General features: G+C 39.9%; 1 protein-coding gene across 5 annotated transcripts; it reads left to right on the top strand.

Annotated features, from left to right (window-relative positions):
- Nucleotides 1-523: 523 nt before the first annotated feature.
- Nucleotides 524-13,334, top strand: LOC121639509 (dynactin subunit 1-like). 5 transcript variants are annotated; one of them, XM_041984802.1, is made up of 32 exons: nt 524-631; nt 2,317-2,382; nt 2,504-2,698; nt 2,847-2,928; nt 3,017-3,048; nt 3,254-3,274; nt 3,718-3,741; nt 4,485-4,568; nt 4,873-5,016; nt 5,128-5,151; nt 5,553-5,750; nt 5,895-6,099; nt 6,241-6,319; nt 6,451-6,610; nt 6,820-6,924; nt 8,287-8,478; nt 8,588-8,704; nt 8,789-8,941; nt 9,023-9,183; nt 9,349-9,517; nt 10,055-10,123; nt 10,304-10,516; nt 10,620-10,781; nt 10,965-11,096; nt 11,191-11,316; nt 11,428-11,570; nt 11,667-11,833; nt 11,998-12,119; nt 12,210-12,405; nt 12,508-12,581; nt 12,659-12,748; nt 12,848-13,334. In XM_041984802.1, exons 2-32 carry the CDS (start codon nt 2,341-2,343, stop codon nt 12,983-12,985), a joined length of 3,819 nt encoding a protein of 1,272 aa, XP_041840736.1. In that variant the 5' UTR covers nt 524-631; nt 2,317-2,340; the 3' UTR covers nt 12,986-13,334. The 5 variants fall into 5 exon arrangements, with proteins under 5 accessions (XP_041840736.1, XP_041840737.1, XP_041840738.1 ...); XM_041984803.1 differs by having other exon boundaries at nt 12,001-12,119; XM_041984804.1 differs by lacking the exon at nt 4,485-4,568.
- The last annotated feature ends 12 nt before the right edge of the window (nt 13,335-13,346 follow it).

The following is a 13,346-nucleotide window of genomic DNA, read 5'->3' on the forward strand; positions in this document are numbered from 1 at the left end:
CTAACCAAAATGACATAATTAAATTAAAATAATAATAAATATAAAAGCAACTAATTTTCACATGAAGAAGTACAATTCCCCCCAAAATAATTCCATGGAATTTCTTTTAATAAATATCTAAAAAGCTCAGCTAGTCAGTGTAAAACTAATAATTGCATACAATGCTAATGTGGTAAAATAAGGATATTCACATCACGCTTTGATTCAAATGTCTTATAATATTTTAAAGTCCAGTTAGTGAGCTAGTATTGGGATTCATGATCAATTTTGAAATGTTTTAATAAATGCTGAATATCCTAACCTCCACTGACAATATGATAGCACAGAGGAAACACAAAGCCACACTCATAGGGCGAAACAGATATCGAAAGTAAAGACACACTGATAATTAAAAGATAAAATCCACAAAAGTTGTGTTATCGATGTCCCACCACAATAAGCGCACATAACCACTAGGGGCGTTGTAATTCACATTTCTTCTTCGTGTCTTTGGGCCTCAAAGTCCCGGAAGTGACCTGTCAAAAGCCGGAAGAAGCTAACGGATTAACAAGCTAACTATCCAAAAAGTAACAACAAGCTGTTAGTACTGTATGAGCACGTCTAAGATCTACATTTAAAGACAGTTTGCCAGGTGAGCCACATTAAAAAATACACAACTTGTACGTTAGCTTCTATGTAGTACTTATCCATTGCTAAAACAAGAGGGTGTTTGATGACATTTATCCTGCTTGTACTGCACTAGCTAAGCTTGCTATTGTTGATTTCCTATTATTGCAATGTTTTGTTTTTTCTTTCGTTGTCTGCATGCCGAATTTGTTTTACGATATAGTAAATTTGTATATTTAAGTAATCTAATATCACATTTGGCCTTCTTTTGTATCAAAACCAAGTGAAGAAATATAAGCTAACGTTTGCCACCATGTCAGCTGGTATATGATCGGATCATTAAACAGTTATTACAAACATTTGCTAAATATAAAGTAGGATTAATACCTACACGCATACCTGAATTAAAACGTTAATCGTTCATGTTTTGCACCACAGTTTATCTACACGTTCATAAGGCCACATCTAGATAAAAATAATGTTAATCTCTTTATTAAAAAACAAAAAACAAAACAAACAAAAAAACATTCATCTTTAATGCAGAAGGCAGCAATTAGCTTAATATTTTGTTGTTCAAATCAGCTGTGACGTCTTGTGATGCAGCACATAGACCCCGCCCAGAATTCATACTCATCTGCTGTCCTTCCTTTCTTTGGAAAAAAGGAAGAGATGAAAAGAGATGATAATTTAGAGAAAAATTTAGCCGGAGCTTTTTCTTTGCATTTGAGGTGAATATAGCTTTTAATAATGGCTTTGAGCAGACGACATTCTTATACTCCCAGGGTGAGTAACATAGATGCTTAACATGAAATTATGTTTTATATTATACAGCTACATTTTGATTAAGCCCGATGATAAGTAACAAAAGTTATTGCATTACAGTAGTAATACATACAAATGAGTTAGTGGCACTCACCATGCAGTGGATGTAGGAGTCGCCTCCTTGCATATTTGCTCTTCATCAGATTAAAATATTAGATCATTTATCTTTAAGTGGCCTTATATTGAACACATTTGGAAGCTTTTCCTCAGCTAGCCATAGTTTTAATGAATCTTGAAAAATCTCTAAGTTGTCATGAAATGGAAAAGAGAGAGAGGAAAACAAAAACTCTCAACAGCTGCAGTTAGAGAAATGCTGTAAAAAAACAACAAAAAAAACAACAAAAAGATCAGATCTTCTGCTGGATGGTTTAAAAATATGAGGCGATGTGAATTCACGTGTCCCTAGATCACCATATAAGGAATGGGCTCTTACCGCAGTCCTAGTTTTTCTTGAATGAGCAGCTTTGTTTGAGATGTTGCTCATTTATTGTATCCTGGGACACGTGACAGGGTATGAGTCTGCTTCTGTGCTCTGCACCCTTAGGACTTTCTTGTTAAATACTTCTGACTCATGAGACCAAGTTAGGGGGGTAATTGGATATTTATTTACTTTGGCCTTTATTTATATAAAATTGTGGTCATACATGCTCCTGTTAGGATATGCTTATTGGATCATGATGAAGACACAGAAAGGAACAATGCTGAAGGAATTCTTGATTAAAAACAAAAAAATTCCCTGCTATGTAATGACCTTGTTTTTCTTCTCTACTGTCTGGCCTTCTTACATCTTACCCATCATTCCAACCAGTAATCAACTTCACTTTGCTTAATCTTATACTGCATTTAAAAAAATATTTTTTCCAACACCTTACCTTCTATATCTCTCAGCTGACCAGCCCTCTGATCAGCAAAATGAGCAGCGCAGGAACAGTGGAGAGTGGTAAACCTCCAAAGGTATGTCACCCTTTAAGACACAATAAAAAAAAAAAAAGCATGAGTGAATAGGAATCAATTTATATCATCTTGCATTTATTTACAACTCATGGTTTTTTTTTATCATCTCTTTGTCTCCCAGATCGGCTCCATAGTAGAAGTGACAGGAAAGGGGCAGCGAGGTACTGTCGCCTACATTGGCGCCACCCTCTTTGCTTCAGGTAAATGGGTGGGTGTCATACTGGATGAGCCCAAAGGCAAGAACGATGGAACTGTGCAAGGCAAGCGCTACTTCACCTGTGAGGAAAACCATGGGATATTTGTCAGGCAGTCCCAGGTTAGTGACATGAATATTTTCTGATGTACTGAATGCAATCATGAGAATTTGATGACGCAAACTCCGATCTGCACCATCTTTCAGTACCTGCTCATAGTTACTCTGATATGATGATAAAAAATCATTTCTTCCTGGTTTTGTTGAGCAGATCCAGGTGGTGGAGGAAGGCTCCACTGCTACATCACCAGATACTCCTGAGTCCAACCTTTCTAGGATACTCAAACAAAAAGGTGAGCTGTGAACAAGTGTCTCTATCAAGTTTGACACAAAGTCATAGTAATCAGTAATAAGAGTAAATATATGTTTTTCTTATTATAGAGATTCCTGAGACTCCCAAAACATCCAAGCAGGTAAGTAGCGCAAACCTCAGTTTTAAATTTTTGTTGTTGTCACTGACAGTTCAGTCATGTGTTTGCTCAGTCATAGAAACAACACTTACTGGGTTGTCATGTGTGGTATGTTTCCAACCAAAGACTCTTTCCCCAGGTTTCCTCTGTTTGATCTGTCAGCATTTGAGCTGACTTCTCATTGTCTTTTTTTCAATACCTTTTCCAGACTCCTGCGAACATTAAGAAGGTAGAAACATTTCATATAGCAGTTTTGCTTGGCCTGGGTTTTCATCGCATTAATGTAACAGCTCATCTTTTTCTTTTGAAGTTCTTGTTCTTTTTAAATCAGCTGGCATTTTGCATGGGACACAAAACGTGTCTTTGGCTGCCATTTCCTCTGCAGTTTTCTTGGTGTTTCCACTTTAAGGTCATCATGGTGAATCGTCCTTGTTGGTTTAAATTTTTCATTTGTCATTAACATTGAACTCCACTGTTGGGCCTTCAGTCATAATAAGTATTCTTTAAATGGTGCATGCAGTAATTAAAATTAAGTCATTCTAAATAAGTGATTTAAATGCTTCTGAAATTCTGCTAATCTCTTATTGTCCTTCACTGCTGGATGTGTGTGTGTTGATATTTTTAATGGGTGTGTGTGTGCCCATCCTTCTCTCCAACTAACTTACCCTCCAGTCCTCTACCCGTCGTTCTGCAAAGGTGAGCTTGCATACAGAAGACAGGACAGCAGAGGTCAAAAAGCATGTTTTTGTTTGTTTGTTTTTTTCTTTTTTTGAGAAGGGAAGTTTATCAGAAAGTACATTCTTGAACCAAAGCAGAGCATTAAAACCATAGTTATACAAGTTTGATGAATTCAGAATTGAGATCTAAGTTTAATTTATACACTTTGGTCAGTAGGTTTTTGAACATTACAGCATTTGTTTTACTCCATACTTCTGGGCATTTATTATAAAGGTAAAAAAAAAGTAGGTCTACAATAGTATTGTTTAGACTTAAGTAAAATTCAGCTCTCAACTAACTGTGGCCAAACTGCAAGCCCTCTTCTTTGAGCAAACATGTTTTATCAATTATCCAGTTCCTCAGAGTATACAGACTCAGTAGTAAACAAGAGCTGAAACTGACTGCAGTGAAAGGTCTGACATCTTTGGGTCAAAGACTTCCAGATGTGTCTTTGATCTGGTATCATCTAAAAACAAAAAAACATGGAAATAATAAAACAAAATAAAATAAATTTTCAGACTGTTAAAATAGTCTGGATTGTAGAAAGATGTGTCTTGTTTGATGTCTTATTTTTCTTTTAAAGCTGGTACTCAGTAATTGTACAAATATCACCTGCAGTATGAGCTTTATCAGTACAGTATGGTGGGTGTAACTGATAGACTTGAGGTTTTGGCATATAACTTGTCAGTCCTAACGCCGTCTCTATGATCACCTCGTGGCAGCTGAGTACACCACGTCTCACACCAGCTACCTCCCTCCCCTCCCTTTTGGTCCGTCCCTATGGTCGCTTCAGCCTGCAGCTCAGGGTACGATTTGATGTGTCAGAAGTTTTTGTCACCTCACCGGGTGTGGTGTAAAAACTGTTGAATTAGTTGTCCTCTATGGCACAGGGGCATTTGGTGTCTGTAAAAATTGTTGGAACACTGGAAGGTGGAAGACACGAAACTTTGAAATTCAGAAAGTATTCTAGTAGTTCACTGGGTTCATCCAGGTTGCATGTTTGCTGTGGCAAAAATGCTTGTTTTTATTTATTTATTTATCTTTTTATCTTGGTTTGAACAACTTTACCAGATTCATCACTTTCTGAAACATGCCTACCTTTTCCAACAGGCTTCTCGTGAGAGCCTCACATCTTCTCTGTCTGATGTCAGTGAGGTGAGCCCGTCCTCCCAGCAGGCTGCACTCGGGGCTCCTGTCGTGCCTCAGCCCAGTGGGTCGCCTGCTACCGCCCAGGTACCAGCTACTCCAAGCAAGGTAGGTCCCTGACTACTGGAAGAATTGATTCTGTCATTCTTTATTTCACATCCTAATCATCTTGTTAATAATCATTGTTCCATTTCATCCCCACTGTTATTGTTTAACCAGGTGGAACCTGCCATATCTAAGCAGGTAGTGTTTTCTAATGGCTTCATGCATGCTGAAGATAGCGGGCATGAGTTTACTAACTTGGCATCAGAAGAAAATGATTCTCAGAACATAATCATGAGGTTTCACTCTGTTTCTGTAATGTCCTCACTGAATGTGGTGGTGATGATAAATGGTTTCACTTTCTGAGACGCTGAAAAGAGAAACTTCACAGATTCCATCTGGGCTCTTTGAGGAAATGGCTCAATCTTTTGTTATTGCTTTTTAATGTTCGTACAGATGGGGTATATGCAGAGGCCGATTAAATTATTATTTTTTTAATATTTTATTTTGTTATTTAATTTTGTATATAATTATTTTAAATAGGTCAGTTTTTGTAATAGGCTAATCCTGCTGTGCCGTCTTCTCGGCTCTCATCCTTTCAGGAGGAAGAGTCGCTGCGAGCGCAAGTCAAGGATCTGGAAGAGAAGCTGGAGACTTTGAAGATGAAGCGAACAGAGGACAAGGCCAAGCTGAAGGAGCTGGAGAAACACAAGATCCAGCTGGAACAGCTGCAGGAGTGGAAGACCAAAATGCAGGAGCAGCAGACCGACCTACAGAAACAACTCAAAGAGGCTAAGAAGGTACACAAAAAAAAAAAGCTGAATCAGCAAATTTACTCTATAAATCCAACATATAAAATAACAGATTTTATAAGCTTGCAAGAATGAAAGAGATTACAACTCTTATCTTTCCAACTCTTTTTGTTGTACTTTCTTATTTTACAGGAAGCTCGGGAGGCACAGGAGGCCAAAGACCGCTATATGGAGGAGATGGCAGACACAGCAGATGCCATAGAGATGGCCACACTGGACAAAGAGATGGCTGAGGAGCGAGCAGAGTCGCTCCAAGTGGAGGTAGACACGCTGAAAGAGAAAGTAGAGGAACTCTCCATGGACCTGGAGATCCTCAGGCATGAGATTTCAGAGAAAGGTAAGTAAGAAAAAAGAGGCTCAGGACACCTCCAGCGCACAGAGATTTCATCTGTATTTTAACTGTTTCCTCTTTGTTCCTTTTCATAGTTTTTCATTATTCTGAGGTTCCTTTCCATGTTTTCTCTTTTCTCTAATGCAGGTTCAGATGGCGCCGCCTCCAGTTATCAAGTTAAACAGCTGGAGGAGCAGAACAGCAGACTGAAGGAGGCATTGGTCAGGTATGTGAAAATGACTCTTAAAGGTTTCAATTAACCAAAGGTATACATTTAAAAAACACAACTACTTAAAAGTCAGTAAATTGCTCCAGAAAACAAATCAACAAAGACTTGCTCTTCTGCTCCTTGTATAGGATGCGAGATCTGTCTACCTCAGAGAAGCAGGAACATGTGAAGCTGCAGAAGCAGATGGAGAAGAAGAACACTGAGCTGGAGACACTGAGGACTCAGAAGGAAAAACTGCAGGACGAAGTCAAACAAGCGGAGGCCACAATCGATGAACTGAAGGAGCAGGTAGTGCCAGGGAAACACGAAGATGGATTTTTTTTTTTTTCAAGAACCTGTGATTTTGATCTTCTGCTGGTGCTTAGAAATAGATGAACAGCACACACACAAATTTTAAACTACGGATGAAAGAAAAAAAAAAAAAAGAAGCCAGGTCTGTTCTTGGAGCTGATATTTTAAAATAAAAAAGTGACTTTATGTTTGTCTTCATGTGCCAGGTGGATGCTGCTCTGGGGTCAGAAGAGATGGTTGAGACGCTGACGGAGAGAAACCTTGACCTGGAAGAGAAAGTCCGAGAGCTGAGAGAAACAGTCACTGATTTGGTCAGTGCAGCTGCACTTTTGTTTGTTTTTCTTTTTTCTTTTTTCCCCGCTTCTAAACAATATTTTGATTGATTTTAATATTTTCAGTGTTCTTCAATGAACTTGAAATGTTATTTCTTGCAACAAAGGTCAAAGCACAATAAAGTTTCTTTTCAGATGTTATGACAGCTTAGGAAGCCCAGAATAAGAAATCAAGGATCCATTTCCAACTTTAATCCAAATATTTTCTCCATTTCTAGTAGGACATAAGACCAGTATTTTTGCAACTTGTGGAACCAAGTTAACATATGAGAGAGGGTACCCCTGTCCCACATTTAACAGTCTCTGTTGAAAATCAGGGTTATTCAGCATAGGGGTAAAGCTGGAAGGTAGTTTTCACCTTCAAAACGTCACACTAACCACCTTGATTGTGGTAATATTACAGTGGGTGTCACAGCTCGCCTTAAAATCCTTAAAGCATAAACAATAAATCCCTATAAGAGAGGCCTCCACATTCACCCAAATGGAGATGGGACTGTTTGCAATCCAATCAAAACATGCATATGAGCATATTCTGATATCTGATGGATCTAAGCCTCCCTCAGCGTGTGCCAGCTGTCCCGTAGCCATGTTAGGTTTAGGGTTTTGCTTGCTTCAAATAAAGAACTGATCCAATCATTTAAATATTTTATCACCTTGTTTGAAAAACACGCACGGGGTCATACAAATTGAGCACAGCAACTGCATTTTCATCTTAGTCCTTCATCAAGTATTTTCATCTTAATCAAAGTTTTATGTCCCACTCAAAACACATTCAATAAGCTCCAGCTTTCCAGGACGACTCTTACACAGTGGGTCAGATTTTGTACATGTGCTCATATTAAGGGGTCATGAAAAATACCTAAATATTCAAAACCTATTGATGACCACTTAAAATGAACCCTGGACAGGCAACCAGTCCATCGCAGGGAAGGACAAGCAACCATTCACATTCACACTCACGCTAGGGAGATTTTAGAGTCACCACTTAACCTAACACACACGTCGTTGGTGGAAAGACGACCATCTTCATCCCTGTGTTGAAAGACACCCAAAATTATGACAAGAGTTTGGCCTTTTAATAAAACCCATTTGATCTTCTTTTCTGGGTGACCAGAAGTTTTTTACAGTCACATTTAATGTAGACTTTCTGTTCATCATTAAATATTTGAATTTTCCTGACTTTAAATTGCCTTGTAATAATCATAGTTTCAGCAGTGAGACAAAGATGAAAATGTTTATTGCCATTTAATTATAAAAATCTTAAAAGAAAAGGCAGTAGAAAAAGGTTTAATCAGCTCATGATTGGACCTTTTTGTTTTTGTTTTTTTTCTACAACAACAGGAGGCCATCAATGAGATGAACGATGAGCTCCAGGAGAATGCCAGAGAAACGGAAATGGAGCTGAGGGAGCAGTTAGACCTGGGTGCTGCAAAGGTTAGAGAGGCAGGAAAAAAGGTGGAAGCTGCTCAGGAGACTGTAGCTGATTACCAGCAGACCATCAACAAGTACAGAGAGCTCACAGCCTCACTTCAGGTGAGTAGATGGAAGGGAAAACATGCCTGTGTTGGGATGGGAACTTTTGGAAGCAGTACCCACCGTTTGAATGCATTGACACTGTATGAGTTCTTTTTCTGTCCATCAGGAGGCCAACAGGGAGCTGATCAGTCAGCAGAATGCAAACACTGAGCAAGTTCAGCAACCACCTGCAGAGCTGTTTGATTTCAAGATTAAGTTTGCAGAGACCAAGGCTTATGCCAAGGTAGGAGATGTGCAAAATGACTGAGCAGAGGTAACCAGTGATGGTTTTTATTCTTATTTAAAACCACTCATTCTGTGTCTCCAGGCCATTGAGATGGAGTTGAGGAAAATGGAAGTGGCTCAAGCAAACAGACAGGTGTCCCTCCTCACCTCCTTCATGCCAGACTCCTTCCTTCGCCATGGTGGGGACCAGGACTGTATTCTGGTGTTGCTGCTCATTCCTAGACTCATCTTCAAGGTAGGAGGCAATGTGATACTCTTACTGAACTGCTGTGCTGTGTCTGTTTTGGAACTCATGTTGGTGCCATCTTGCTTGAAGGCTGAGCTGATCAGTAAACAAGCCCAGGAGAAGTTTGACTTGAACGGGAACCTAGTCCAGGGAACAGGGCTCAGAGGACCTCCAGGAGAACAGCGTAGTTTTGCTGCAGGACTGGTGTACTCCCTTAGCCTCCTTCAGGCTACTCTACACAAATATGAACAGTAAGAACGCCAGCTTCATCACTAATCCGTCATACATAAATTATGAAAATTGGAGATTTTAAGTAAAGTGGTGAAATGAAACGATCTCTTTATGAATAATAGTGAGCTGTTGCTTTAACAACAGACTTTTCTGTCCCCTCTTCCTTGTTCCTGCCTTGGTTGTAGGGCTCTGAATACCTGCAGTGTGGAGGTTTTTAAGCGCATGGGTACACTTTACTCTGAGATGAGTTTCCACGAGCGCTCTTTGGACTATTTCATTGACCTGCTGCACAAGGACCAGCTAGATGAGACCGTACAGGTGGAACCTCTGACAAAAGCCATTAAATACTATCAGGTAATTAAAGAGTGTTGTATGTTAAAAGTACAAGAATGCTTGCTTGTCCAAACTTACATACTTAACCAAAGCCACCAATTTTATAGTACTCTTTCAAGGAAAATAGTCCAGTCCAAACTGGTAATAACCTTAAAGTAGTAACACCAACAGTCTCTCCAGGGTTTGTCCACACCAGGTAACAGTCCACTCTTAGTCAGTTTAGAGTAATTGCAAACATCTGAACAGGGAGTAAATTAAGTCACATGCAAAGTACGGCCCACCAAATATAGAAAAAGATCAGATAAATGTGATGATCTGATTATTAACTGAACGTGTAATATCAGTATAGTGGTTGCATGTGTAACTCCCCATTAAACCATTGTCTGCTTTAAATGTCTTATTAAGCTTATGGTATCCTATTTATACTTGGATATATGCAACATTAAACAACTCTTCATTTCACAACAGATGGGCCTCATACATCTAGATTTAAAAGTCAGCTCCTAATTGTAATGACATCTATAATATCAAGCACCTCGCTGTTGTTTTGTCTTCCAGCAACTGTACAGTGTCCATCTGACAGATCAAACTGAGGACTGCACAGTGCAACTGGCTGACCACATTAAGGTATTTCAAGCTTTCCAACATTTTCAATCTTAATACTGGAAAAACAATAACTTTCATTCGTGAATCTTTAACTGCTACACCAATAGATAAATCTATAACACAGCTTGCTAACACAACAAGATGAGAATATAGTTGAAAATGTTAGAACTATAACCAGTTTATGCCACCCTCTCACCTCAGTTTACCCAGAGTGCTCTGGACTGTATGGCAGTGGAGGTGGTACGTCTGCGGGCGTTCCTGGCGGCAGGACAGGAGAGTTCTGGCCTCGCTATTCTTCTAAAGGACCTGGACACTTCCTGCTCTGATATCCGACAGTTCTGTAAGAAGATCCGCCGTCGTATGCCTGGAACAGATGTGGCAGGAGTCCCAGCTGCTCTCAATTTTGGACAACAGGTAGAGAAACAAGGGTGTATTTTGTTATTGGCCTTTGTGTGACTGAGGCAAAGTTCACCTATTCGTAACCCTTCATCAAAAATAACTGGCATGCATTTGGCAGGTGTCAGAGGCGCTAACAGAGTGCAGGCGACAGCTGACCCGTGTGGTTGCAGTGCTCCAGGAGGTGGCTGCAGCTGGAGCTCAGATGATCGCTCCACTGGGAGAACAGGAAGGTCTCAATGCTTTAAAACTGGAGGATACTGCATGCAAAGTCGTGGAGCAGGTGAGAGCTACAATTGTGAATCAGTAGTTACTGTTGTTCCATCCAAACTCAAATGTTATGAAGAGAGTTAATATTCTATTAGATTTTCTGAGTTATTGCTATATCTGATACCATATACTATAACTTTTTTTTTGTACAGAGAAATTGAGTGCTGCTTCTCTTTACCTGAACTTTTTCTCCAAGGTATACGGCTCCCAAGGTGTGAATGGCCCAGAGTTTCTGCGACAATCCTGCAGCTCTGTCATCGCCACCATGAACAAGATGGCTACAGCCATGCAGGAGGGAGAATATGATGCTGAAAAACCACAAGGAAAAGTACTTGTTTGCCCTAACTTTTTCATTTTAATGTAGAACCTAATTCAGTCCTTGAAATCCCTGTCTCACCTTCTGTTCAATTCTTGTCTTTAAGACTCCTCCAGTGGAGATGAGGGCATCCACCGTCAGGGCTGAGATGACTGACGCAGAAGGTCTTGGAGTCAAACTAGAAGACAGAGAAACCGTCATCATGGAGCTCAAGAAGTCTCTTAAGATTAAGGTAACCTGTTGAAGAAACGTTGCAAAAAAAAAAAAAAAAGGTTTAATTAGAACTGTTGTAATAAATGGCGGCTATAACAGTTATGATTGTGCTGAACGTACGTATTCACAGGGTGAGGAGCTGAGTGAGGCCCACGTCCGCTTAAGCCTTTTGGAGAAGAAGCTGGACACCTCCACCAAAGATGCTGATGAGCGTGTGGAAAAGATTCAGACCAAACTGGATGAAAACCTTTCTCTACTCAAGAAGAAAGAAAAGTGAGAACGATGAAGAGCAGATATCACCTTTCTCACATCTTTATCCTCACACTTATTTACCTTATTTCCCCCCCTTCGCTTTTTCCTCATCTGCAGAGAGTTTGAGGAGACAATGGATGCTCTTCAGGCTGATATTGACCAGCTGGAGGCTGAGAAAGCTGAGCTGAAACAACGCATCAGTAACCAGTCAAAGATGACCATTGAAGGCCTGAGAGGTCCACCTGCCTCAGGAATTGCCTCTCTAGTCCATGGATCTGCAGGAGGTGGGTGAATTAGTGTGATTATGTTCACTTTTTATTTTTAAAAAAGTTTTAAATGTTGGCATTTTATATCTAATAGAAACACATCCCCTATTCAACAAGTAGAAAGAGTTTCAAGCCCACTGATGATAAATTTTTCACTAAATCAACTTTTTTTCTAAATCCAGCAGGTCTGCCTCCTTCCATGGCAGGACCCACACAGGTAGTGGACTCTCCTCTTCTCAAGCAGCAGGTTGAGACTCAGAGACTGGGCATTAAATACCTCAAGAATGAAAACAACAGGCTCAAGGTACACCAGTGTAAAGCCAGTAGTATTGCAGCACAATGGGAGTTGTCTAAAGCTGAATAATACTTACCTATATTTTTATGCAATTAACAGGCCGAGAAGATGAGGGCTCAGCTTGCCTCCCTGCCTCCACTCTGTCCTCCAAAACTGCCCCAAGTGTCCAAAGAAAGCTCCACGCCTCCAGAGGGACTAAACACAGGCATCTATCGTAGAACTGACCAGCTGCTGGCCACCCTGCTCAAACTTAGTTCAGAAGTTAAAGTAGTGGACATCACCGGGAAAACGGCGGGTGTGTGCAGTTTAATGCAGATGGATTATTACTCCTTTAGCAATTTCAAACGTGTTTGCATCTGTTCCCTGTAGTTAAACTGCATCAAACTTTGTTTTTTAGTCCGTGCCAGCACTCAGCTGCTGGAGCAGACGGCTCGATTGAAGAATCTAAGTGATGCTCTGGACAAACTTAAGGTGGTGCTCTATCACATATTTAAATGTTAATAAGTAATTTAAAAAAATGCTCCAGTAATAAAAACATCTTGTTTCAGGGTGAGGTTGCTGAACATGTGGTTTCATATCAGCCTGGAGCTAAGGCTTCCTCAGACTTTGCCACATTCCCAGCGTCCTCCTTTGTTAAGGTACTACAGACAATGACACACTTACCTTTGAACAAGATTTTAACACTTCAGAATTACCACATGTAAAAGTGATCATGCATGTTTGTCTTGTGGTTTCAGGCCAAAGGAGAGAAGCAAGAAGGAACAGTGTTTGTAGGTCGTGTTGCCATTCCATGTATCCGTGGACAAGAACAAGTCCACCGCCTCGTCCTATCACAGCAGCAGCTGCAACAAGTGCACCGTCTCCTCATGACCTAAAACTGACTAGCAGCACATAAAGCAGCTTGCACACTTCCCCCCCTCATATGGCTAGCTTATTTTCCCTTCAAGATAACTTTCAGGAAACTGTATCCTGTAACTTCTAGCACTAATAACATGTACCAGCAGCAGCATCTTTATATTGTCAATGATTGTTTTCATCATTTATTAAATGTAAGATTCATGAATGTGACATATTGTAGATGTCATTTTCATTGTTTAAACAGTTTCTCTACCAATTGACAACTTTTTATAAAAAGAAAAAAAGTTGGGTGTTTTTAATGTAATAGGATGATTACTGCTCTTTGTATCTTTTGTAGTAATTCAGACAATAAAATTAAGCATTTCACTTAATGTTATA

This window comes from Melanotaenia boesemani, chromosome 5 (genome assembly GCF_017639745.1).
Source record: "Melanotaenia boesemani isolate fMelBoe1 chromosome 5, fMelBoe1.pri, whole genome shotgun sequence".
In the NCBI taxonomy this organism is placed as follows: domain Eukaryota; kingdom Metazoa; phylum Chordata; class Actinopteri; order Atheriniformes; family Melanotaeniidae; genus Melanotaenia; species Melanotaenia boesemani.